General features: G+C 40.8%; 2 protein-coding genes across 2 annotated transcripts; one reads left to right on the forward strand and one right to left on the reverse strand.

The window, feature by feature from the left end:
• The first annotated feature begins 269 nt into the window (after positions 1–269).
• Positions 270–9,644, forward strand: LOC142388525 (CLOCK-interacting pacemaker). The gene is made up of 5 exons (XM_075473886.1): positions 270–308; positions 765–880; positions 2,379–2,589; positions 6,745–6,944; positions 7,078–9,644. Exons 3-5 carry the CDS (start codon positions 2,415–2,417, stop codon positions 8,083–8,085), a joined length of 1,383 nt encoding a protein of 460 aa, XP_075330001.1. The 5' UTR covers positions 270–308; positions 765–880; positions 2,379–2,414; the 3' UTR covers positions 8,086–9,644.
• A 2,943-nt stretch (positions 9,645–12,587) lies between these two features.
• LOC142388708 (sodium- and chloride-dependent GABA transporter 2-like) lies at positions 12,588–24,286 on the reverse strand. Its single transcript, XM_075474253.1, has 14 exons — positions 24,148–24,286; positions 22,023–22,157; positions 19,626–19,766; positions 19,451–19,538; positions 19,183–19,315; positions 18,965–19,099; positions 18,789–18,892; positions 18,525–18,649; positions 17,283–17,395; positions 17,069–17,206; positions 16,761–16,863; positions 16,458–16,558; positions 16,147–16,317; positions 12,588–12,698 (listed from the first exon to the last, which is right to left on the reverse strand). Exons 3-14 carry the CDS (start codon positions 19,723–19,725, stop codon positions 12,588–12,590), a joined length of 1,422 nt encoding a protein of 473 aa, XP_075330368.1. The 5' UTR covers positions 19,726–19,766; positions 22,023–22,157; positions 24,148–24,286.
• Positions 24,287–25,955: the final 1,669 nt, after the last annotated feature.

Here is a 25,955-nt window from a genome sequence, read left to right on the forward strand (position 1 = left end):
CCACTTAACTGACCAAAACATTATCAGAAAAGTGCAATTGAATTCATGCCATACCCTGATGAAAAAACTGTTCCTTTAATTTTTTTGAGCAGTGTACAAATCTGTCTAGCCATGATGCTGCTGATTGTGTTGCTGCAACACGTGTGCTCTTATGTGATTGGCTTTCGTTGTTTTGTCACGGACCAATTGGCGCTTAGGTCGGCAGGAAAGCTTTTTTTTCTTTTTTTCTATTTCTGTTTGTAGTGGGTGGTCCAACAGGCGAGTGTGGGTTCATTTAAGGTAACGCTGGCGGATACTTTCCAAACAAGGTTAATTTCTGTTTCTGGTGGGCTACTCCTTTTTCTGCTGTTTGTGCGTGCAGAGTCGAATGACAGCGTGTCGATACAACGTTGACTTTTTTTTATCGTCACGCCAAACAGCGGTGTCAAGTTAGCTAGCATAACGTTTACATTTCAGAACAAGAGCGAAGCAGTTGACGCTGTCAGGAAAATATGTCTGTAACTACACAGCGAACAACACAAACACAACAAAATGATGACTAAATGGACAAAAAATACTCAGAATAGCAAATTCTTTTTCATGTATAAACCCTTTTAAAAAAATATTTCTGGCTATATTTTACTTTGAAATTAACCGGATATGGTCTCTAGTTTGGCGAAATTGATGATAGGCATTGCCAAATCTCAACCCGTTTGGACTCTAGTTTTATCTGTCGGTGTATTTGACAAAGAGAAGGAAATTATTTGTTGCTCCATCTCCGACAGGTAACATGTGCAGTATGCCACTGCTTGCACCCTCCGCCTTTGCCGGCTCTCTGAAATGCAGCTGAAGCGAGAAAACAACCGTTAATTGGATATAATCGACAGTTTTTCATCTGGAGGTAAGTTTTCCATTATAGACATGAGCGCGTTTGAATGTACTTGATTTGAACGTGACATTGCTTAAGTGTTGAATTGAAATTGAGCATCTTTTAGAACTTTGTTTCATCTTTCTCAGAAATGTCAAGCCGACGCATCACGTTTAAAATGTGACCACTGTTGTCATTGTGTCCTTTATGCGTTTGTGTGTAATTGAACGTACACTCGGTGCGAGAGGAAGTGTTTTAGAGGGCCGGACTCAAAGTTGATTGTTACATAACAGGGGGGAGGAAGGCTGCTGCTGCCGAGCTGTGCCTTCATGGAACCACTGGCTCCGAAAATATCACATGCACCGGCCGAGTGAGCTCGAGTGCAAAAGGAGCAAAATGACTTTCTGAAGTTTTCCAGGATCGCAGAAATGTGCCGTGACAAAGGGGAAGCGGATAAGTTAACCGGTCACTAAAGTCAAAATGTCAGCTGTGAACCTCATTTCTCCCTCTGCAGAACTTTTAATGCTGCCATAGATTTTGAATCTCAAAGAGGAGAGCCGCGGGGTTTATAATGACCTCCTTCCACCCGGACAGAAAATGTACAACAAAGAATTAACGAAGAAGAAGAAGAAGCCGTGTTGGATCTTAATTGGCATGCTCTGATCTTAGATTTGGTCTGGAACAAACACACTAATTTTGCCGGCTACACCTACTAAACTAATAGTGGGGATTTATTTTCCTGGAAATGGTAGAAAAATTTCAAATATAGTAAAGTTTGACTCCTGCCCAAAAATGGAAAAGCTCTAACAATCTAATGTGAAAACCAGAACATGCTCTTCTGTCTGTTAACATGAGTTGCAGTGTGTCGCTGTGGATATTAAACTCCACATTGTGCCCCTGTAACAGTAATCATGTAACAGTTGTAAGTTATTCATAGGTGGTATGCAGTCAGCATTTGCAAGTTGCCACGGTGACAACCCCAAAGGCAAGTGTGAGCATGTGGTTTTGTATTGGGAAGGGGTGGGGGGAGACTATTTGACCAAAATAGTCAAAGTTGTTGGGTAATCGGCTGCACAGACCAATAAGCATTCAGCCAAATTACAGAGTACTCGGTACAGGAGAGAAGACAATGTGAAATGATACTTTCTTTTAAGTGTGCTGCTTGCTGAAGAAGAAGAGACATGAATGAATGCAAGGGTGTTTATTCAACTCCGGTATTCATTTATTTTCCAAGACATGAAATAGCACCTCAAATGGTGCAAAATTATATTTAAAATATAATCATTGTTAGCTCATGGCAATACATCTATAAAGGTTTTTTTTTCATTAGATTTTTCATTGCAAGCACTAAACAGATCTGAGCTTGTACAATATTCCTATATCTCTTTTTAGAATTAAACTTTTTTTTTTTTTTTTTTTTTTTAATACTCCTCAAGCATGCAGTGGATTATATACATAGTGTAAGACTGGTTGGTCAATGGTCTGTTTCAAAGCTTACGCAGAGGTGGCATTTGTTTTTTCTTCCTTTCAGAGACAGTCAAAATACCCCATATCTTTAGAGTCCATCATGCCGAAGGAACAGCCTTGCTTGCGTGAACACAGTCCCTGTCCTCCATCCAGCAAGAATGCTAAAGATAAGACCAACAGTACAACTCTGCAGGCATTACGTGACACTAAAGATGCAGGTGATTCCTACAGAAGAGGCTCCAACTGCAGCTCAGAAAAAGACTCTGGTTATTCTGGTGAGTTGAAGTGTCTGTGGCAAACGTATAGCAATAAGGTAACTTAAGGCTAATTTCATGCCTTCCTATACTTCCAAGAATGTTCGTGCAGGAAGAAACGGTGCGTACAGAACAGATTAGGAATTTTTTTTTTTTTACAGTGAAAACATTTTGTGAAGTTTATATCAACTTTTTTTGTTTCTTTGCTCTCTGGCCTCTCCTACACTTGTGGGATGTAACACTACTTGTCATGAAAACAAATCTCTGAGTGAGCCCCCGCAAATGCACAGCCATGCACGTCCATTTGTTGTCATGCTGAAGAGGCTGCACAGACACCATCAAAAGCTCACGACAAATCTTAAGCGATCGCAGGGCAAAACAGTGCGGCTGTTGTGAACTGCCTGGGACTGTGCATTATGAATATCGGCGTACTTCAAAAGAAGCCGGACGCTCAGTTAGAAAGGTTCAAAGACTTTTCTGGTGTTGCTTTAAGAGTGCAGGTACTGTAACACTTTGAGCAAAGTGCACGCGTTTTAGAGAACAGAATTCAGTTAAACTGCCGGCATGTACACTATTCATGGTTTCCCGCACAGCGTCGGCTGCCTGAAGCTTCCCGGCCCTGTCATGTACATGCACACTCGCACACTTGTTATGTTGGCCCCTCCCCTCTTAACCCACATGCAATAAATCAGTATACAAATCCTGCACAGAAGGCATTCTTGTTGGGTCCCACCATCACAACTAGATTTAGCAAATTTTAACCTGTATCTCTGAAAAGTACAGACCGAAACACTCCCAATATTTTCAACATGCCTCAGTGAGTCCCTGAATGAACAAGAAGCTGCACAAAACTGACCAGAGTGTGAAAATGAAGCCATCAAGAACGCTATTAATGTGATAACAAAGCAATGAAAAGACTTGCGCTCCCCAACATGCTCCTGCGACCTCTGTGTTGGTACGTTGCAAATTCATGTTCATATGTTGTAGCATGTTGTTGCCACTTGGGAGCAGTCACATGGGGAACTGTCTGAGATGTGGACTACTCCCGGTTGTGTTGGCATTAACGTTGGTTCTTTAGCTTTGCACTGATTTGAAAAAGACAGAAATCAAAGTGGACAAAGATTTGTTTTTTTTGATGGAGTGAAATGATAAAGACTGTCCACTGGGACTGATATCTGTGCGTTTCACGCAGGCTTCTTTACTACACATCTTTTTCTGTGCACTATCCTCTTTCTTATGAATGATATTGTCGGTCCCTCCTAGCTCAAGCTAAGTTTTAAACCAATGAGTATTCGACCTGTGCCTGATGTCATCTCTGAGGACTTGAGAGATGAAAGGTTTTTGGAGGACCACATGCAAGTCTGTCTACATTGATTTATAACTCAAAATCCTCCTTTCTGCAGGATCTGAGAGCGATGCAGACGGATCTACCACACAAGTATAAAGGGGCCATTTGTCAAATATTCGATGTAGTCCAATATTCAACTATCCCGGGGTTTACCAATTGTTTTTTTATTTGAAGCATCTGATAAAGTTTTTTTTAAAGTCTCAAGACTTATATTTTAACTTTGAATTTTCCATTTTGTGAGGCCTTCGTGCAGTTTGTCACATGAAACATTGGCTGCGTAATGAGAGGAGCGCTGGTCGTGCCAGGCCCCAGTGGAAACAACACGGCATGGTTCGCCACCGAGGGCACTGTCAATTCAAAAGGCAGATAGATATGATGAGGCGGTTACACGGTTGCGGTCTTGCTCACACACTTAATTTGGTCTCTCAAAAGGACAGCTGTTCGTTTTGCAGAAGTATTCACCACTCTTGGCATTTTTCCTATTTTGTGGCCTTACAACCTGGAATTACAAAGTGGTATTTGTGCTGTTTTTTGTCATTTTGATTTACCAAACATGCCAACAACCTTGAAGAAAAATCAGCAATCCAAAAAACTCGAGCATGCATAAGTAATAACAACCCGGAGCCATTTCTTAAGGTTCATGTCTGAGTTTGTCACGTCTACCCACTAGTTTTGCTCTTAGCTGTTTGGTACTGGAAGGAAATTCACTTATGATTTCTTATGACCTGAAGTTCTTTTGCCTACCGATGTTGAACGTACTTATTGTAAGTCGCTTTGGTAAAAGCGTCTGCAAAATGACCGTAATGTAATGTAATGTAAAGTTTTTGCCCGTTCTTCCCCCCTCAAGTTGGAGGGATTCAGCAATCTTTGAGTCATTCCACAGATTACGTTGACTAACATTTAAGCCACTCGAGTGTTGCGTTAACGGTATGCTTAGGGTCACTGCCCTGCTGAAAGGTGTTTGGAAGACTGAAACAGGTTCTCCTGAGAGCTCCTCGGTCTTCACGATGTTGCTCGTTTGGTGGTGCCTCTTGATTCATGGTGTTGCAGACTCTTTCAGAGCAGGCGTGTGTATATATACTGAGATCATGTGATACTTAGATTGGACACAGATGGACTTTATTTATTTATTTATGTGACCTCTGTGGATAAATGGAATCACTCCGTCTTATTTAGGGGCTTCATAGCCTAGGGGATTAATACATATGCATCTCTTTTCAGTTTTTTATTATTTCTTATTTAACACATTGACTCCCAAGTCACGTAAAACTACGTTTTTACTGCCCATGCGTTGGCTCCCAAATGGTAAAAATAAATTTTTACGTTTTTTTTATGGATTCTGAATCTATACATTCTAATGCACATTCTGTGTGATTTTTGTAATTATGTGATGAACAGAACTGACATAGATGGCAGTCAAAAACTGGTGTCATCATCTGGACATTTTGATCATTACGCCAATGGCTTTGCGTCAACTCAAGAACATTTTTGATAACGCTGCATTGATTGTTGTGCATTTCCGCATTTTGTCCAATCGCACGTGTCGGTTTCCAGAGGGTGGCGGTAAAGTAACATAAACAAACAACAAGAAGGAGAAGAAGACACGCGACAAGTCTAAGGAGGCGGTCTTATGAACAGGTTAGCTTTGCAACATGCGACACGACGCAAATCCTCTGACCCGGATATGTAAGTATCTAAAGTGGAAAAATATGCCGATCACGTGACGTAAATTACTAGCGACCACTTTCTAATGTGGTACGGGACGTGTGTACAGAACCGAACAGGCAAAATCTCTACAGTGCATCTCGACAACATGACCTCTCCTGTCTGGAATTTCTTCAAAGTGTGTCAGAAAGATGTGAAACTTACTGCGGTCACGCCATCCGCGCTTCGGAGAGGCACGCTCGCGCTAGCTACACTTGAACATCGAGTGCCCGTTTACATCGCGTCGTAAGGTAAAGCGTGTGAGCGATTTATGGTGCATTCAAGTGCACCCCGTAAACTCAGAAATCTATATCGAAGTTGATTTTCATTTGTTGGAATACATACACCTGTCATTACTTGGTTGTTTTTTTTTACTACATTCTTTTTAATGATTAAAACAAAATGATAGAACAAAATTATTGAAGCATATTCAGAATCAAACTCATTTCTGCATAGTCAGATTTGAAAACTTCCTTTAGAACCAAATCAAAATGTTCTCTGCCGACTCCACCAGATTCTTGTTCTACATGTCCCCAGCTACCTCTGTGGTGATTTTCAAGTCATTCCACTGCATCATTGTTTAATAATCTGATGCTGAAATCATACCCAATGGATGATGTATATGGGCAGATTAAAATATTAATAGAAAATTAAAAAAACAATTGTTTTCTGCAAACTCCACCAGATTCTTGTTCTACATGTCCCCAGCTACCTCTGGCGGTTTAATTTCTATAAATGGTGCACTCTCTGCTAGACGAAAGGCATGGAAATGTCCGATTCCTTCCGTGATCGGCAATCGGGCAGATCATGATTTTGGTGATCGGTCCAAAAAATGCTGATCGGAGCATCACTAAACTCATATTACTCATATAATTTAACAACCTTGCACATTCTCAGCGATCACTGGAAGCTCACTGCTAAGGCCCCGTTTGATTTCACATTTAAATAGATTTATTATGAATAGGTTTCACTCCTCGCAGCAAACGGAAAGTTATGATTGGTTGGCGAAAAAATAAAGTGTTTGCAAATACTGTCACAATGAGGCAGTGTGGAAGAAATGCAACAATATTGCTTAACAAGTTGAACTGAATTTCTCAGCTATTTCTGCTCCAACTTCTCTACAGATGGATCAGACTGGCAACAGACAGATGTTGAGGACCAGCGGAGAAACAGAAATCAGTCCAAAGCCAGTGAAAATGCAGAAACTTCACAGCCAGGTCAAAATAAAGAGCTTGGGCCAAAGAATCTTGAGAATCCTACGATGACGCCTGCCAAGCTGAACCACCCACCCATCTGTATCCTCAAAGACATGGTGCTTAAGCAGGTAAACGGGGTGCAGCTGCAGACACTGGGGTAGAAAATGAGATGAACGTTATTCTTGTGTTCTTCTACAGCTCTTTGGGGCGTATTTTCTCAGTGTATCATAGCTGCTTTCTTCTTCCTTCTCGTCCCGGCAGCCAGACATAATCCAGAACAGAGGTCAGCTGCTCTGGACCAACGGTATCAGGATAAACAATCGATCACCACATATGATCCTTTTTGAGCAGCCAAGCTTTTTGCCGGCCGCCCCCCCGCTCCATAAGCCTTTGTGCAAGACATCTAACGTGAAAGAGAAGAAAACTATTGGTCCCTACCTGCCCAGTCTCAACACCCATCCCCGCATTGCACCGCATCCGAGTAAGAAGCCACCTGATATATCGGCATTGAACCGCGAATACCAAAATCTGAGCAAGAGGGTGTGCACTGAGCACAAGGCTGAAACTCCTGCAACCAAAGGTCTACCTGAGCAGCACCTTCATAAACAGCCTAAACTGGCAGTCTCACACTCTGGCCCGTTGTGTTCCTCATCAGCTAGTTATAGTTTGACCTCTTGTGCCCCCTCTACTACTTCCTCAGTCTCGGAATCCCCATCCATGTCCAGTTTGCACACCACGTCCTCTTTCACTACACCCTTTGGACTTAATAAGAACATCACCACTGGTGCTCGCCACCACCGTTTCCTCAAAACAGTGGACATCCTCAGACAGTCCGGTCTGTTAGACATTACATTGCGCACAAAGGAACTGCTGCGCCAGAGCAACGCCACCGAGCGAGACATTTCCCAGCTGCGGCAGCACACTGAGCTGCTGTGCCAGGCGGCCAGTAACCCCAACCGCAGCCTGAGCGGTACCACAGCCTGGGAACATCTACAGCGGACCATGGCTGAGTCCGGCAGCTATCCTGAGCTCCAAATCCAGCCGAAATCAGAGAGCCCATCGCTTGTAGATTTAGTGAGTCAATCAGAAACTATTCCCACAAGCAACATGAACAGACCACAAGTTGCTGACAGCTCAGAGGTGCCACCATCTTGTCTTCTTGCCTCCATGTTGGAGCAGTCTCACTTAAAGCAAGGCAAGAAGCCTGAGGCCACTGATAAATCCTCAGACAAAGTCCCCTTTATGTCTCCAGACAGTTCTACTGGTTAGCACAATCTGCAGCGCCTTTACAGGGTGAGCGGGTAGTCATGGCTACAGTGCCCCGCAAAAGTAGTCACCATATTTAAAGTATTTCCTGTCTTGTTGCTTTTATATCCTCAAATAGATTTTTTTTGTTTTTTGAGGATCATGGAGGCAGTGTCATTAAATCAACACAACATGTCACTACTAGCTCCTTTGCCTATAATGTGCTGCTAGCTCAGTGGTGTCTCTTGCTAGGTGGTGTTGTAGACTCTGGGGCCTTTTTATAACAGGTGTAGTCATAAAAGCCACAATTACACTATCAGTCAGTGTGAGCGAGCTCAGGCTACAAGCCAGGGGCTGGATGCTTGATATTCATAATTACAGGTTGTAATGCAACAAAGTTAGTAAAATGCCAAGAGTGTGAATATTTTTCCAAGGCTCTGTCATCAATGAGCGTTCTGTTGTAACTTTTGGATATGTGCGATTTTAATGCTTTATTCATTAGTGTTTTAACCCAGTGTTAAAGAAGTCACGCAAGAACATCCTTTCAATGGAAATCCAACAATCACTTAAGTTTTGTACGTTTTCTTTCTCTTTCTTTTTTCAGTTTGAAAGCTCATCGTAATGAATGCTCTGAATGGCAGTTCAATCATTAGGCTCCCAAACTGACTGGAGGGTCTCTGCCTGTTATCTGTTTAAATCTTTTTGGGAAAAATTGGGCATACACAAAGTTATTCTCTATGTTGCCGTGCCAGACCAGCCACATGAAGGGTTTTCCTCTCACCTGCAACAAACACAAGTGCCTTAAACACAGCTGAAGCTAAAGAGCCCTTTAAAAATGGCACTTGCAGGAAACTCGTTGCGCCTGAGCTACAAGTGGGAGTTCAAAGTAAAATTCCCCGGAAACATCACAAACCGCACCACACTGGACACTGCTTTCCAACAAATGTTGTAAACGTAATTTCAGTTGATATATTCTTTGCATCATCAGGCACATCACGTGTTAAATAATGGTTAAAAAAAATGAAAGCGTTTCATGCACATATGATGAAAAACAGCTTCTTCAAAATAATCCATGAAACCACATTCTCTCGTGCAGCAGCTCTGTTTGCCGTTTCACGATGTCCTCTCTTTGGCATCAGTTTTTCCATTTTTGTTGGTGTTATTTGGTCATTTATTTTTCGTTCGTAGCTGAAACTCAGTCTGTATTCTGTTTGAAAGTCGGACATCGTTTCAGTATATTGACTAAGTGGGTTTCACGCCTGTGGCTATTTCTTCTGATTCTTTGTGCTAATGCAAATGATAGATTGCACTGCTAGCCGTGCACAAATTTGTGAAATCTCAAGTTGTTTATACAGTGTATTTTTCATCATTTGAAGTTATTTAAATAAAGCAATTTCTGAGAAAAAAAAAGTGACATTGTTCTTTTTTTTTCTTGTACCATAAGTACAAAAATACATGATAATCACATTTTTAAAAATGACTGTATTAAGCTAGAATTATCAGTTTATTATGATGGCTGCTGAAGATTGTGACGTATTTATGTGAAAATGAACATTTGTGTTGGGCTGTATCCTGGCTCTGAGAGAACATATTTATTTAAAGGATAAGATCGGTTTTTTGACATTGGGCCCTTGATTTCACATTATAACATGATGTTCTACTCACCCCTGCTTGTTGTTGAACATTTGGAGCTGTTCCGAAGATATTCGCGAGGCGTCTGGCTGCTCTCTTGAGATATTTGGCCATGAAACGGTTTCCTATGGGCAAGCTTATACAGGCACAAACTATGCTGTTTATAATTTATTAATTACTCTACACTAGCACTGATAACGTGGAGGTGCGTCGCTTACTTAAATTAAATCCGGGTTATTGTAATTTTGATTTTTTTTTTTTGTCGTAAAGTGGGTGTTACTGACGTCCTCATCGTGCTACTGCCACAGACAGCCCACAGACCTGCTGCCTATTTATTCATTCGGCTAAAATTCAAAATTAGTAACCCGGATTTTTTTAAGTAAGCGACGCACCTCCACGTTATCAGTGCTAGTGTAGAGTAATTAATAAATTATAAACAGCATTGTTTGTGCCTGTATAACGTTGCCCATAGGAAACCGTTTCATGGCCGAATATCTCAAGAGAGCAGCCAGACGCCTCGCGAATATCTTCGGAACAGCTCCAAATGTTCAACAACAAGCAGGGGTGAGTAGAACATCATGTTATAATGTGAAATCAAGGGCCCAATGTCAAAAAACCGGTCTTATCCTTTAATACTTGATTTTGATTAAAATTTTTAAAAAAATCAAGTGAGCTACAATTGTGATTTTGACTCGGATGCCATTATAATTTGAGCAAATGGAAAATCTATTTGAACTGCTCTTTCTATTCTTCACACATAAAACCGTGCCAGTTGAGATGGAGGCGCCTCCTGCCCGTTACTCGAAGCGTAAACCATAGAAGCAGGTGGTTGTTGCAATGAAAATATTTTTTACCATCAGTTAAAAGTAACTGTTACTGGTCTTTTCATATCATCTAACTGCTCAGACAATATGAGCCAATATAACCACAGAAAGTCTGTTTGACACAAACTAAATCTGATAAATAAATGCTCTGTTGTGGTTTATTAGTTTGCTTTGACCTGTTCGTAACAGTCAAATTCCTCTGATTTATCAGTGCTCTTCACCCACATTGCAAAAATGTAATTTAATCTTTTGATAAGTAATGTAAAATTCCCCAGACTGTACTTCTGTAACGCTTTTCTCGTCTGGTTGACCCCTCGGAGAGCTTTTACACAACGAGCCCCTTTCACTCATTCACACACACACTGTCACACAGCCCTTCTTAGTGTGTACAGTGTTGCAGGCTATGAGCGCTTTCTCTCCGTCCCACCCATTCACACGCTGATGGACAAACCGGAGGCAACGTTGGGCTCTCTTTCCCAAGGACACTTCCAAATGTGGTTCAGAGAAGGCGCTTTTAGCTGGCATTGATATTGAACTTACCCTTAACTGCGTACTGCACAGTCTTCATAAATGAAATTTCATATACATTTCAACAACATAATTCAGCAAACTAACTTTAAAGCTAGCAAGTCAACCAACAAATATATTTAAAGTCATAAATTACTGGTTCTGCTATTGTCACCTACGATACAGAAAAGAGGAAAAAAGCTGATCATTCTCTGTCATTCTTCAGGATTTCATCCATGCTTACAGAAATGCAGTCTTGATGCTGAACACATGGGGACAAATATCGCATCAAACAAAGCTTCTGGAGATTAAAGGCCCTGACAAACCACTGGGCATGAGACATAAAGCCTTTTAAGGAAGTGCATTGAAGTGCAATACTACTGACAGTCCCCTCCAAAGCATCTCTGGCACTAACAGACCCCCATTCAAAAAGCATCAACTTCTCTCATGAAATACCAAGTCAATCAAATTTCCCCACAAATTGCCATGATGTGATTAGCTGTATTCCCTCCTTATCAGCCAGCACAGTTTTATCTCAGTTGAGTCACTCTACATTAAGAATTTCACTGTGCAAGAAAAACATTTGAGACATTCTGCTGATTCTGAACTTTCTCTGTGAGAGCACATCATACATCTAAGTATAACTGAATTAATTGCAGAGGTGATCTTGTCAGATGACACTACTGGTATAAAATTAGGATTTTATTAGAGCAGAGAGGCAGTCTGGATTTTTTTTTAAATGATGGTGAGCGGACACATGGTCTTACTGGGCTGATTTGCGTACATATCTGATACATTAAGCCACCTGACAAATGAAACAGAAAAATATGTGATTGAGAGTAGTTTTATTGGGGATTTGCTCTAATAATATACACTTACCCTTTACTATTTTTTCAAAAAGATGGAACTTTGAAACGAGACCCATTTTAGTCTAGTATCCCTCCTCAACCCCACCCATTTTTCCAAATATGGTCACTTTCTGCTCCAGAAAGACCAAGATGGTAAAATCCTGAAATCAAACCCTCAAATAGTGGGTGCTGTTTGTGGTGTTCCATTATCAGTCATCTTTAACTCTTATTCATTAACTACATAATGTTTTGAACAAATGTGTACATTTTATTGTTTATACCTATCAAATGTTTTTGCAGCTGTTGGAATGGTGAGTCCTTGTTTCAGACACCTTCACAGCTTGTTATTTTCTGTTAAAGTATCAAATGTTTTTGTTAACTTGAAAAATTCTGAAAGCATGGACTGTAAATAAAGTGGACACCTGCTATTTTTGCGTCCGTCAGGGTAAATTCCATTTTGAAAGTAAAGATTCCGAAATCAACTTTGGGGTAACTCTCTGTTTCCTTGTTTTGCTCAGCATGGGACACAGGCAGGAACAAGCAACCTCCACGACAACACCTGTTAAGTTCCACATCCATCCTTTATTATACAGCTAAAGTGGTGTTAAAAAAAAAGAGAGAGAGATGCCCAATCACTGGTAAATTGTTTTTGTTGGACACGAAAAAGGTTACAGTTGTAGAGAGTCAAGAGTTCAGGTTCGACTGATCTTTCCGCTCAGTTGGTAGTGAACGGCTGCAGCTGTTCAGCTCCCATGGTCTGCAGCTCCGTTTCTCTCTTTTGAGTCAATGAATTGTCAAGAACAGGCTGGCACTGGTGATGGAAGCGCTGCAAAGTATCAGAGGAAATATTCATTCATTACTCCATAGTGCATCGTAGCAAAATTACTTTAAGAGCCTTGTCACTGTAGTGTTACTGGTACCTAGTGCCACTTAAAAGAATCAGTGCATTTTGTGAGAGCTGACATGCGGGACTGAGATATCACATAATATTTATATTAAATCAACTTTAAAATGTTGCACTTCAAAAGGCCTTTTCATAATATTAATCCTAAAAAATTTGACTCATCCATATGAGGTGGCAATCTTTCAAATCTCTCGCTTCTTATTGGCTCACATTCAAATCCCATGTACAAACTAAATCGTGTAAATGTTGCTACGCTGTGTAAATGTAAGCATGATTGACCAATCTCACCAACGTTCTATTCATGTCAGAACATAGAAAACATTTCAAATATTGAAGGAGAGACGTTTTACTTGATGGCAGCAACACGTCTCAAAAAAGTTGGGATGGGGCCATGTTTACCACAGTGTAGCATCCGCCTTTCTCATTAAAACAGTCCTGGTTCTTTTTTGTCATGTTTTAGTGTTTTATGATGAATCAATTGTGTTTTGAATTGGTGAAAGGTCTGGGGTCCGTTTCACAAAGCAGGTTCAACCAACTCTGAGTCTATTCCTGATCTCTGAGTTGATCTACTCTGAGATAGAAAACCCTGAGTTTTTGGTTCCAGAAACGCTGATTTGAGTGAGTTTAATCAACTCTGAGTAGGTTCACCTTGAGTTTTGCGTGTGCACTACAACTTTAAAAAGCCAGCATCAATGGAGCCCCGATTCGACGAGTCACCATGGCAACGGGGAAGAGGAGGGGCTACGTTTTTCACCAACCTCGAATTGGAAATCTTAATGCGCTCATACGGCGAGTTTCAATACGTTTTTAGAAATAAGTGCAACACCGCTGCAGCAGCAAAAGTGTAAGTTTAAATGTGCAATCACAATAATATTACAGGGGAAACTGCTTGAATGGTAGCCCATTCATTTATTTCATTTAGGTGTAATCCCGCAGGGGAGAAGCGCTCTTGGCAGCAGTTTAAGATGAAATATAAAAACATTGTTCAAACAGGTGAGACCTCGGTATGGAGGTACCTCATTTTGATCATGTTTTACTCTGTAAAATAAATATTAAGTGGCTATTTCACTGTGCAGTTATTTTATCCCCAACATAATGTTGTTTTCACACACATAAACTATGTCTTCTCATCTATATCATGTTCTGTTAAATAATTAAGCCTATTTAAACTAACACAGACTTCTACAGAGCCAACAGAAAGAAGGCAGATGCCCGTAAAACCGGTGCTGCCCAGCACCGCCACCTCTAACGGAAGGCCAGTGGCTGAGGGAATCCCCGGAGGGAATCCACCCCCAAGACACAAGTGCCTTTATAAAATATAATAAGCCTATTATGTCTTTTTTAAGCCTATTCATACAAACATTTATTTGTCTTTTATGTATTTTTTTTCTTTTGTCCCAACAAAATTCTGATGGTGCCGCTCAAAAAGATAATTGTCTGTAAATGCAAAAATCTATGCGCGGTCTGATAACCATCTCCGACGAATATTTATTTCTCTGCGCAATAATGCTGCACCTTCATCCACGGGATCGTTGTCAAAAGGACATGCCATGTTGGTGAAAAAAGTCACCTCCTACTGTGCCTAATGGACTTCTAGAAGTAGAAAAACTCGCTCTGCTGACTGAAAGAATGAGGAAATCAAATGGCGTGTGTGGCTGAAAGAGGGCGGAGACAGAGAGAAACTCGAGGTTTCTTGAGTAAAACCTGGTCCCGACCAGGTTAGGTTCAGAGAGTCTGTTACTACGGTAACTGACCGAGAGGTTAAGTTACCTCCCTTTGTGAAAAGGAAAACTCAGGGTTTCCCTCATTTTAGGGTTAATAAACTCAGAGTTTTCACTAAACCTGCTACGTGAAACGGACCTCTGGACTGCAGGCAGGCCAGACCAGCACCCAGAGTCTCCTACTACAAAACCATGCCTGTGTGATAGATGCAAAATGCAGTTTAGCATTGTTAGCAATGTGCAAGGACTTCCCTGAAAAAGACATCACTTGGATTGGAGTATCTAATAATACTACACTGGAAAAAAATGCCCCTCCAAAAATAAGAAAAAAAAACCAAGACGTTTTTGCTTGAAATAAGCAAAAGAAATCCAATGGAACTCGTGAAAATCGGCTCGTCAAGATTTCCTGAAATAAGATGTGATATTTAGGACTTTTGAGATAAAAGTGATCATATGAAACAAAAAAGCTTGTTTCATATGATATGTGACTCAAAACAATTTGTTTTCAAGACTTTTTCATTTAACAAGATATTCCAGATGTATCGTCTTCAAACAAGTCCCTATATCTGGCTGAAATAGTACTTGTTAGGCAGTTGTGTCTTATATTAAGTGTAATGAGATATTTGGAGTAGAAATGAGACAAATATACTTGGTAAGACTGAGATTTTTTCCAGTATATACATAAAATGTGGATTGTACATAACACTATATTTAATATATTCACTATATACATATATATATATATATGTATATATGTGTGTATATGTATTGACAATGATCTCTGGAAGTGTTGTTGAGGCCATGCAGTGATTTCCAGGAAAGAGTCCTTCCCATTTTAATGTAGTGCCGCCTGAGGGCTCAAAGATAACGAGCATTCAATATTCATTTTTGGCATTACGCACTGTTGTGTCTCCAGATTCTCTGAATGTTTTTGAGATTACGCACAGTAGATGCAGGAATATTCAAAGTCTTTGCAATTTAATTTTGAGGAACATTATGATGAAATTGCTTTCAAATTTGAAAACACATTTCTTTGCAGATTACTGAACCTCCACTCATCTTTACTTTTGAGAGACTCTGCTTCTCTAAGGTGCTCTTTTTATGTCTTGTAACTGACCTGTTGCCAAGCAGTCACCTTAATCAGTTACAACGTGTTCCTCCAGCTGTTTTTGTTTAGCATCACTTACTTCTCCAGGCTTTTGTTGCCCGTTTCCCAATTTTTTTCACGTAATCGTAAAATGTCTCACTTTCGACATTCAAAGTTTTCTGGGTTCTGTTGGGAATTAAACATGGGTCGCTAATCATTCTGTTTTAATGTGTATGTTACACAACATTCCAACTTTTGTGGAATTGTGGTAGTACTAGTTGATGTTTTTCATGCAGATCCAAAGAGGAATAGGCTTGTGAAGTAGATAAGATGAGCTTTGACTTTCATTTTATTAAGTTAAAATGAACACCGGTGGACTCGCTCACGGATAGTTGGATTAATGTTAAATCTGATCACGTTGAAGGGACCCAGTAGCTGTGACTCCTGTTCATTATATTTTGGTTATAATGACCAAAATCTTTGTTTATTTATTTGTTTATTTTCTTATTTAAGATATAAACACCATTTGCAATTATGATAAGCGAATAGAAAGCTTTCCCACCTGTCTGAGGGTCCCAGTCCCAGTACCCAGTTTATATAATGCCCATCCAGGCACGAGCAGGATGGAGGAGAGGGCCATCACCCAGCCCAACACGTACGCCCAGGATGGGTACACATACCAGCGGTTAAAGGTCAGAGGCTGATACTCAACTAAAGAACAAATAAAAGATCCCTGATGAAACAAAAGAAAGTGGTTTAGAAGATTCTGACTGAAACACAAGTTTAGATAAGTCGTTCACAGTTTATATCAATAGCTGTTTGGATTCTGATCCAGTGACTTCCTGCCTTCACTGACACCGTAAGACAGCTCACCAGTGACACCAGTGGTGTGAGGTAGAGCCAGCAGATTTTGAAGAATGGGTTGGCGTGCACTCCCGTCATGTCCTTAATGATTCCATACAATCGATCGGCCCCTTAAATAGAGGTCAGGCTGGATTAGATGAACAGATCAGACCTCAATTTCGTGCAATAATTGGTTTAAGTTAAAGGGGGATTCCACACAATGTAATCATAAGTGTAGTACTGGTAAGCTTGATAGAAATTAATTTGTGTTGCAAGATTGTGTGGAAGTTCAAAAAGAGAAGGGAACTATTTCTTGAATGTCTGCATACCTACCAAATATCCATCCCAGTGCCAGAGTTTCAAACACACAGAGAAAGAGGATGCAGGCTCCATTACATGCATAGTAGTCAAACATCTGAAACACATACATCCCTCCCTGGGGATGACAGCAGAGACCTTTATCTCCTATCAATTTATCAATTCAATTTTTCTTCCTCAAATCTGTTTCAGCCAACATTTGCCTTTTTTGTGTCACAATTATAGAAAGGCTTTAATAGGAAGAAAAAAAAAGAATTGGCAGGAAATGTTCTCCCATATTGGACGAGTAAATAATAAATGCTTATGTAACATTAAATACTGACTTCAGTGATCATGATAAGCTGGGAGAAGAAGCATATTAGGCAGAAGAGGAGGAGGAGAGTCTCCCGTCGGCCTGCCTTGCGCATAACTCTGGGAAACATATCTATGATGGACGTCATCACCACCTCCATGGCAACAAACTGTGCAGAGGATAAACAAAAATAAATTTCCAAACGTAAACCAAGTCCTCTAAAAACAGATACTCAAGCGTCTTACTTGTGTGTCCAGACCCAAGAGAATGAGCATGACAAAGAAGCAGATGGACCAGAGTTGGGGCAGAGGCATCATGGCTACAGCCTGAGGGTATGCGATGAATGCCAAGCCTGGACCTGGAAAACAACTTCACAATAACGCCAGAGCCGTCTCCTTCCACTGTCTGCTTTTATCATCTCACCAATTCATAAAATGAATTAATTTCATTCGTAAGCGGGTGCGTCCAGATGGTGGTGGACTTACATTGCTTTTGTTAACATACACAGAAGACAAATAATGTTTGATGCCCAAAATATATCAGATTGTGAATCATGACGATGTCAGAGCATGTTGTAGGTGAGTGAATGTACAGAGCTAAACTCAAATACAAACACCCTAACATAAGCCAGAAATGCAAACTAACTGCACAGCCCCAGATATCACGCAGTCAACATAGTGTGTTGTTGGGTGCAAGCGTGATATCCTTACATCAGAAATGTGTGCCATGTAACAGCTGTACGAGCTGGACCACAGCCTGCTCGCACATACTTAGGGCAGAGTCAACTGTTTTAGGAGCAAGTCATGCCTTCAGTTGTTCACAAGATGGCAGCATAGGTTCAAGGCATCAGTATATTGCCCCACTGTTGTATTTAGGGTCCGGGTTTGAGTTACAGCTTCATCATGCTCTTACTCTAATTGTTAACTGACTATTTTTACTACTTTTTTAATCTGTATTATATCGTGTTTCCTTTCTCTGAATGTATCGCACGGTGGCAGCGAAGAATAGCCTCCGGCTAAGTGATGAGCAGATGGATGGATGATGCTGTTTGGTCCTTTTCAGGATTCGGGTTCAGGAAAAGGCTGTTTTGGGTTCAAATGATAGACCATTTAAAGTAAACAATGACAACCATAATTATTGTCAAGTGTTATGATGCCTTTCTTAAGTTAAAATAAACCACTTCTGCTAGATGAGGCTGGTGTAGATGCATCATGTCGTCACAAACCAACACCACTACAATCGTTTCAGCTGCAGAATTGGTAGTTTTCTCTTTTAAAAACTGAAGCCTGACAATAAAAAAAGAGTGCATCGCCACTTTGCAGGTTCATCTCCAGTCTTACAGTTATACTGTGATATATATTTCTAAATTTCACAGTATTACCTCCCAGTCCACTTGATTTTAGCTGTGACAAACCAAAATGTCTGAAAGTTGTCACAGAATCCAGGAAGATGAGGATGCATGTTTCTGAATATCTACAAATCTGTACCTGACTCTGCCACTTCTGCAATGGGAACACCTTGCTCATGAGCCATGAATCCCAGCACAGAGAAGACTGCAAACCCAGCTACCACACTGGTACCACTGTTTAGCAAGCACAGGAACAGGCAGTCTCTGCAAAGCAGTAAAGCACATGCTTATACGCTGCGGCCCAAGTCTTGCTTTCGTACATCTCTTAAAGAATAACGGTTCATGTAATTGTGACTGAAAAGCCTAAAATGAAGCCCATTCGCATGCTGACAGAAGCCCTTGCCTGTAACAGTTGTTGTTGCGTGTGTTGTAGCTGCCGAGCACAGTTAGGGAGCCCACACCAATACTGTAGGAGAAGAAGATCTGAGCTCCAGCCTCCATCCACACCTGTCCCAACACAGCAACAGTGGGTACATGTGTTCGCCTGCATTCTCCTCTGTTACATCAATGAGTTCGTACCTGAGGGTCTGTGAGTCGCGATGGATCAGGCAGCAGATAAAACACTACTCCTTGAAGCGCACCAGGAAGAGACAGTCCCCGGATTAAGAGAATTAACAACATTGCGTAGGGGAAGGTGGCAGTGAAATACACCACCTGGGAAAAAGTAAAGATATGTTTGCCATTTGAGAATACTCTTTCTATGTGTTGTATTTTTGCGCACTGTTGTGTATCGATACCTTTCCTGTGGACTTGACCCCTTTCCAGATGCAAAAATAGCAGATGATCCACATTGCAATGAGACATAACAGCACTTCCCACCTGATGCTGCCTATCTCTTCGATCCCTCCTGAGATAGCCAGCACTCTGCGTCTAGAAATGAAGACACACAGGTATAAAACGTTTTATTGAGGATTATTTTGTTTTGCAGTGAAGAGCATCTAAATATAGAAATTTGGAATTTGAAGAGAAGTGTTGAGGGTTAGTTTGTTCACTTCAAAGACATACTCCCAGAATTCTGTGGCAGCAGAGGTCGAGTTCGTCCTGTTGGTCCATTGGAAGGTGTCATTCCTTGCTGAAAAGTCTACACAATCATCTGAAAGAACGGTTTGAAAGGAAACGGATCATAATTTATCAGTTCGAAAGCTTTTGACGAGTACACGTATTCTGAGTTTTACTGTACCTGAGTTCCAGTAGTTGTTGCAGTTGGCCCATGGGAGCTGAGAGCTGAAGGAGAACACGAGGTAGAGCAAAGCCCAGGAGAGAATAATGATGTAGGTCATGCAGCTGTAGAGGAGGATCAGCTGCCCACCATAGCCAATACCTACGAGACAAGATTTGTTGTTCTCTGTTAGATGCAAATATGGGAAAATACTCAATTTATCCATTAGACAGACTCCTCATTGATGAGTTTTAAGGTAACCGTACCAATATTCTCCAAAACTGGCTTAGTAGATATAACAACATAAAAAGTGCAATTGTTTTGGAAAATGGAAAATAATAGATCATAAAATTATCAAATCAGGTAGGGATTATCTTTAACCCTCCTGTTACCCTCGTTTTTTCAGACATCTATTATCCTTGGGGTCAATTTGACCCCAGCGATTTTAATCTATAAAAAAAGGACTGTAATTCAGAAATGTTCCCAACTTTTTGTGTCTGGCCCTTCAGGTTTATTTGTTGTTAGCATAAAAAAGCCCTTCAAGTGTTCCTGCCCCCCTCACACACACCCCATTTGTCCAAAACACCTAATCAATGACTAGACGAAAATGTGAAAATATCCATAAAATCTCATTGGCTGATTTAAAACTGGAAAGAAAGACATTTATTTTACTTCAATACCTTCTTATTATCTCTCACTACATATTTCTGTAATTTTTAACATGATATAAGAAAGGCAATCATGGTTATTAATACCCTGCCTGGTTTCTTTGTCATCAAAGCGGATGACACGGGACAACATATGGAATGTCTTCAGAGACATTGTGGCAGGAAAAATAGCCCTTCCTGTTTTAGGATGCCATAGACTAGCTGTAGCTTCCCCCTTTGATCTGTAGACCCCTGCTAAAATGAGTAACCCCACATAGGCTTGGAAAAGGGTGTCATCGATGTCTTGCCATGTGTCTCCATATACACGTTTCCCCTCTAAATTTGTCATGTCCAGTATGAGCTTTTCTATTGGTGGCGTAATGAAAAGCTCAAATGCTGTTTTCATGCTTTGGACATGACTAACTGCATACCTAGTGGGCCCTGGAACCATTTTGATTACATTAGCAGCGCTTCGTCTCCAGTGCTGTTCAAGTGGGGAGACGGACCATGATATCTTGCCATTTTTTGACTGCAACCTGTCTGCTGGAGCGTCTGACACTACAGGGGGATCAACATGAAGGCTTTCATTCTCCTCTCCCTCATCTGATGATAAGTCATGGTTAGGATTCTCCTCAACATTATCCTCTGTTTCAGAAGCATCTTCATTCTCCTCTATGTCACTGTCACGATCAAAAAGCTGGGATAAAACCTCAGTAGTAGAAAATCTTTCCTTCGAAGTCATCTGTTCTTTTGGCTAACAGATATCACAGAAGGAAATTGTGTGAAATGCTGGTCAGGTCTTTTTATATTTTATGCTGCAGTGTAAGAGGCTCCTCCCACTCAAGCGCGGGAAAGATCAAATATCAAAGTTCTCGTGGGAATCGTTTTTGTTTGACAAATGTTTGTGTCATTAGAACTATAAGTGTTAGGGCCCTAAACATAAACAAGCCCTCTGAAGTATGTACAAGTGTGACCTTCATGTGAACTGAGACCAATAAAGCATCAGTGTAAGTGAATTTACAGTAATTCTACATTTTCTTGTATGTTTTATGCAGCTAAATCGCTTTGGGGTCAAATTGACCCCATGGAACACAGATGTATACAAGATGTGTACAGGACATCAAGAAAGTGTTATGATGAAAAATGTCATTTTACCATGTTCCCCCCACTTAATTAGGAAAAGTCATCAAGTACGAAGCAAAAAGAAATTGCACTTTGTGAATTGTGAGTGGTCAAACATTGAAAGGGGTCAAATAGACCCCAAGGATAACAGGAGGGTTAAAATAAACACATAGTGATAATGTAACTATAGTTTATGCATTTTTCTCCTGGAAGGAAGGTCCAAGGAGTTAGTTAGTTTGTTAATGTTTTTCTTCTACAGCCAACCATGAAAGTGCTGTATGTCGAGATGTCTTTTTGCCATTCTTGCTTAAGTTTGTGTTGGACTAGTTTCCAATCCTAGAGAAAATCCTTGTACTCCTATATTTGTTGGAATGAATAAATAACATAATGTATTTTCCAGCCTAACTTTAATGTTCCTCAACTGTAACCATATACCTAAGTTTTAACACTCAGAGCCAATTTATCTCGTCGAGTTGAGTATTTTGGCACTGGCAAAGCTATTGAACAGCAGATGTTATAGAGAGGGCTTTTAATCTCTGGACTCAGCAGAACTTACTTCTACAAACCCAACAGCTTTATTTGATAAACACAGTAAATTATGCAGTTTTTCTCTCTCTGTTACAAGAAATTGAATTGCCCAACAGTTTACCTTCTGCCAGTGGGCACAGCTTCCTCCAGCATGTGATTCCTCCCTCCTGGGTGTACTGGCCCACAGTTGTCTCCAGCAGGAACAGAGGTACACCACAGGTCACCACAAACACCAGATATGGCACCAGGAATGCACCTAAATTCACAAAATATGTGTATTGTGTACCTTCAGTTACGGGGTAACGAGTAGACTGTAAGACATACAACACAAATGGTTGTGATACATAACGGTCGATTTAATTTTAGACACTCAAATTGACTACTCTGGGATGGACCTTTATAATGAAGTTAGCCTAGTCTGAAAAGAAAATGAGTGATAGATATGTTTGTTCACTTCGCAAAAGGTAGCAGCGTCACAAGCATCAGTTAATTGTGAGATGTGACCAATCACACAGTTTTTGGTTTCTGTGGGGCAGGATCCATATGACATGATAAGATTTGCAAGTCATGAATTGAAAATTGTGTTGTTCCCTAACTATGTAGATTTTGTAACCTTAATCGTTTATTTTTTAACCTCTAACCGGATTCTTGAGTGAGGGGGAAGTAAAAAAAAAAAGTCAAAAGACTTGCGTGAGAGTCAAACTCTGTGATGGGTTGCATGGAAGTTTGCAGAGCAGCTTGACATGGATGGTGAACATAACGATGTAGCTATACTTTTAAATATGATAGTGTAGTAGACAAATGCTTTGTCTCTGTAGGACACAAGATGGAAAACATAATCATCATGCACTTTTTGAGCCTTAACTGCCACCCTGCAATGCCTAGGATTTTGGGCTATAGGCTATTTCAGGCTATTTTTAGGCTTCATTTGTTTTTCTTACGGTTCAATGCTTTGATTTATCTTCTAAAGCTGTTTAGGGCCTGCCTAACTAACCCACACACTATTTGCCAACATGTCCCACAATCGAAATGACCATATCGGTCATGTGTTGTATGAGTGCTGTAAAGTACCTCCCCTACAAGTGGTAGAAGGGAGACAAGACTAAAATATGAGTTTCCATATTGAAGATGTCATTCTGAGTGATGTTCAGTGAATAAACAACTAGAGACAGTGAGGACTATTGCTGTTGTAATTGTTATGTTGTCTGCAAGCAGTGATAAGACAAAGCCTATTCATGACACGAGATTTGATGTGTTTATTACTCAAATGTAAGTTTATGAGAGTGTGGTTTTGCTATGTTTGAAATAATGAGAATCTGCAGACATGGGACACTCATAATGGCAGTGTTGTTTAACAGTACTGTTTTCATCCATTTTATGATTGCTTTAATTATAAGAATATGTTTGCCATCGTTTGTCTGTCTGTTGTCTGGTGCGTGTTACAGGATCACTGAGCTTACCATTCGTGCACCATTTTCATGTGCAGTTTTGGTTGTTCGGTTCTTTTTTTACTCACAATTAACTTCTCAAGTGCGGCTGCTTAAACTCAGGCACAAATCCACCAGATCCATGACCCACATTTGCACTTTGTGGGTGTCTTTGCCCAAAGCCTTCCTTTCACAACACTAACCACTTACCAACACTTCTTTGACAATCATCAATCAGCGATGGACAGAGCAACACTGCACTTTGGACCGCCGGCAGAATAAATGGGAACACAGAATCCCTTTTCTGATGGTTGATATTGTCTGACAATCCATTTGATCAAAAGTGAGCATTTGCTCATGTCAGCGTTTTAGATTTGCACATCTTTGAGTTGCTAGTAGAGAATAGGTCATTTGAAAACATCACCTCAAGTAATAAAACATACAGTTGCAGCACAAGCTGCAGAGTAACTTCATCTTTCTTTAAACATACAGTTAGTGTGAACAGTTTCGACTTGATTCAAGTTCATTGCTTTGCTCTTTTGTTTTTAAATAGAAATTAAGATGCTCCAATGATGCAGTGCAAGCCTCACATGCTCTTATCGTATAACTGATTTTTTTTCTTTTTTTCAAAGAGTGAACTTCCAACTCACATTTCAAGCTTCTCTTCTTTGTAATTTGAACAATTTTTGATTTTATTTGACCCAACACATGCGAACGGTACAAGTTTATTTTCCTTGTGAGGAATTGTTCAGTCAACCCAATATTATTTATTCAACTTCAACAGAGTAGTTCAGTGTCCCAATCACTGTATTAGCTTACCCCCTCCATTTTTGTAGCAGAGGTAAGGAAACCGCCACACGTTGCCGAGGCCGACCACATTTCCAGCCACAGCCAGGAGAAACTCCACCTTGCTCCCCCAGTGTCCTCTCTCCTCCACCTCTACTTGCGTGGATTTTTGGGCCCATTCTCTATTCACCATACTCACAAGCACTTGCACCCGAACAAATCGTCTGCTAGACCTCTCTGCTTTGTGTCCAGCAGCCTTTACATTCGCCACAATTTCTGTGTCGTGTAATGTGCAACTGCTTGGGTGGTTAATCAGTTTTCAGAGAAAATGTAAATTATCTCCAGGCTGAAGGTGAATTAAAAAAGCAGAAACCTGCACATTAGACCGCTGGGATAGGCTCCAGCCCCCCCGCAACCCGACAGTTGGATTAAGCGGGTATAGACAATAGATGGATGGACCCTGCAGATTAGACTAGTTGCTTGTTTCCATAGTTGGGATCAAATTCAAATTCATTTATAAGTGCTGCAGTACAGGGGTCATTCCACCGAATGGGTGCCATTTGCTTGTTGTAAGTCTTTAACTTTTTATTTTTTTCGAAAAAACATTTCTGTAACAGGAAGGAACACTGGGTAACAGGTAGGAACACTGGGTAACAGGAATGAAAAATGGATAACTGGAACAGGTGCCATGTGTGGATGTGAGTGTGTGTGTGTGTGTGAGCTTTGTGTGAAAACAAACTTGTGAGGCCTTTTCTAAGAGGCCTTTTCTAATTTGGCCCAGACCTCTTTTTCAATTTCCATGTAGCGAGCTGTGACTGGCTTCAGGGGTGGGATGATATACAAAATGTCCTCAAAGAGATACCACAGTATGTCTTTGCGCACTGGCCAGAAAAACCTGTTGACCCCAAATTTGTGCATGCAATGGACCTCAACATGTGTTTCACTTGCAAGGGCGAAACCATAGTGTAGATATTGGGGGGGTCCAAATTAGAAGTGTAGACCATATTCCAGCAGGGGGTCTGGGGGTGCTCCCCCAGAAGCTTTTTTATTTCTTAGATGCCATTTCCTGCATTCTAGTGCATTTTAGGGTGACCTGTACAAATCCTAAACCCATGAAATATATACTGTATCGAACAGTCGATGGGCGGGCGCGGCCACTGTGGGAACTGTGGTGCTTGGAGTGACACCCGGGATAGCCAACAAATTCGTTCAAACGAATCCGCAACTTGACATTCTGGGCTAAACCTAGTTCACAACGGGGGAAGGGGCTCGCAATGTTTTTTCCCTTGATTGTTTGGTTGATTTGTTCTCGTTTCCCACATTGAAAGTAAATCTGGAACAGCAAGGGACTGATCTAGGAAAGGAGGACTTTTTTATGTCACATACTAGACAAAATATTGGAGGGGACAGATTGGTACGTGTCCCCCTCAATGTCTATGGTGGTTACGCCCCTGTTCACTTGTATCTGTGATCACACCTGGGTAGAGGTCACCACCATACTTCACCACACACCATTTGCCAACAACTTCAGGACTTTGCCACAGAATTTCTCTGGCTGTGGGTGCTGTCTGTTGATGATTGAATGTGAAATGTTTTGTATTAAAACACTCACAGGTCAGAATGTGTTTTGTTGTGCACAAGCAGCTGACATCCCTGTATGTCAGTTCTCCTTGGGCAAGGGTCACTGCCTGATGTATCCTCCTAGTGGATGGAATTGATGGCACATCTTTGGGCATCTCCTGAACTGCTTTCTCTACTGCTTCCTCGTTGATGAAAAGCAACTTGATTACTGTTTCTGTCTTTTGCAACACAGCAAACAGTTCTGCAGCATCAGGAATGTC

This window comes from Odontesthes bonariensis, chromosome 9 (genome assembly GCF_027942865.1).
Source record: "Odontesthes bonariensis isolate fOdoBon6 chromosome 9, fOdoBon6.hap1, whole genome shotgun sequence".
NCBI classification, from domain to species: Eukaryota; Metazoa; Chordata; class Actinopteri; order Atheriniformes; family Atherinopsidae; genus Odontesthes; species Odontesthes bonariensis.

Bases quoted from the DNA above. Each gene is read 5' to 3' on its own strand.
- LOC142388525 (XM_075473886.1), top strand. From the start codon at position 2,415: ATGCCGAAGGAACAGCCTTGCTTGCGTGAACACAGTCCCTGTCCTCCA. The intron at 2,590-6,744 runs GTGAGTTGAAGT...ACTTCTCTACAG, and splicing joins AAAAGACTCTGGTTATTCTG to ATGGATCAGACTGGCAACAG. The intron at 6,945-7,077 runs GTAAACGGGGTG...TCGTCCCGGCAG, and splicing joins AAGACATGGTGCTTAAGCAG to CCAGACATAATCCAGAACAG.
- LOC142388708 (XM_075474253.1), bottom strand. From the start codon at position 19,725: ATGACCTACATCATTATTCTCTCCTGGGCTTTGCTCTACCTCGTGTTC. The intron at 19,539-19,625 runs GTACAGTAAAAC...CCGTTCTTTCAG, and splicing joins CAACAACTACTGGAACTCAG to ATGATTGTGTAGACTTTTCA. The intron at 17,396-18,524 runs GTACAGATTTGT...GTTGTTTTCCAG, and splicing joins TGCAGAAGTGGCAGAGTCAG to GTCCAGGCTTGGCATTCATC.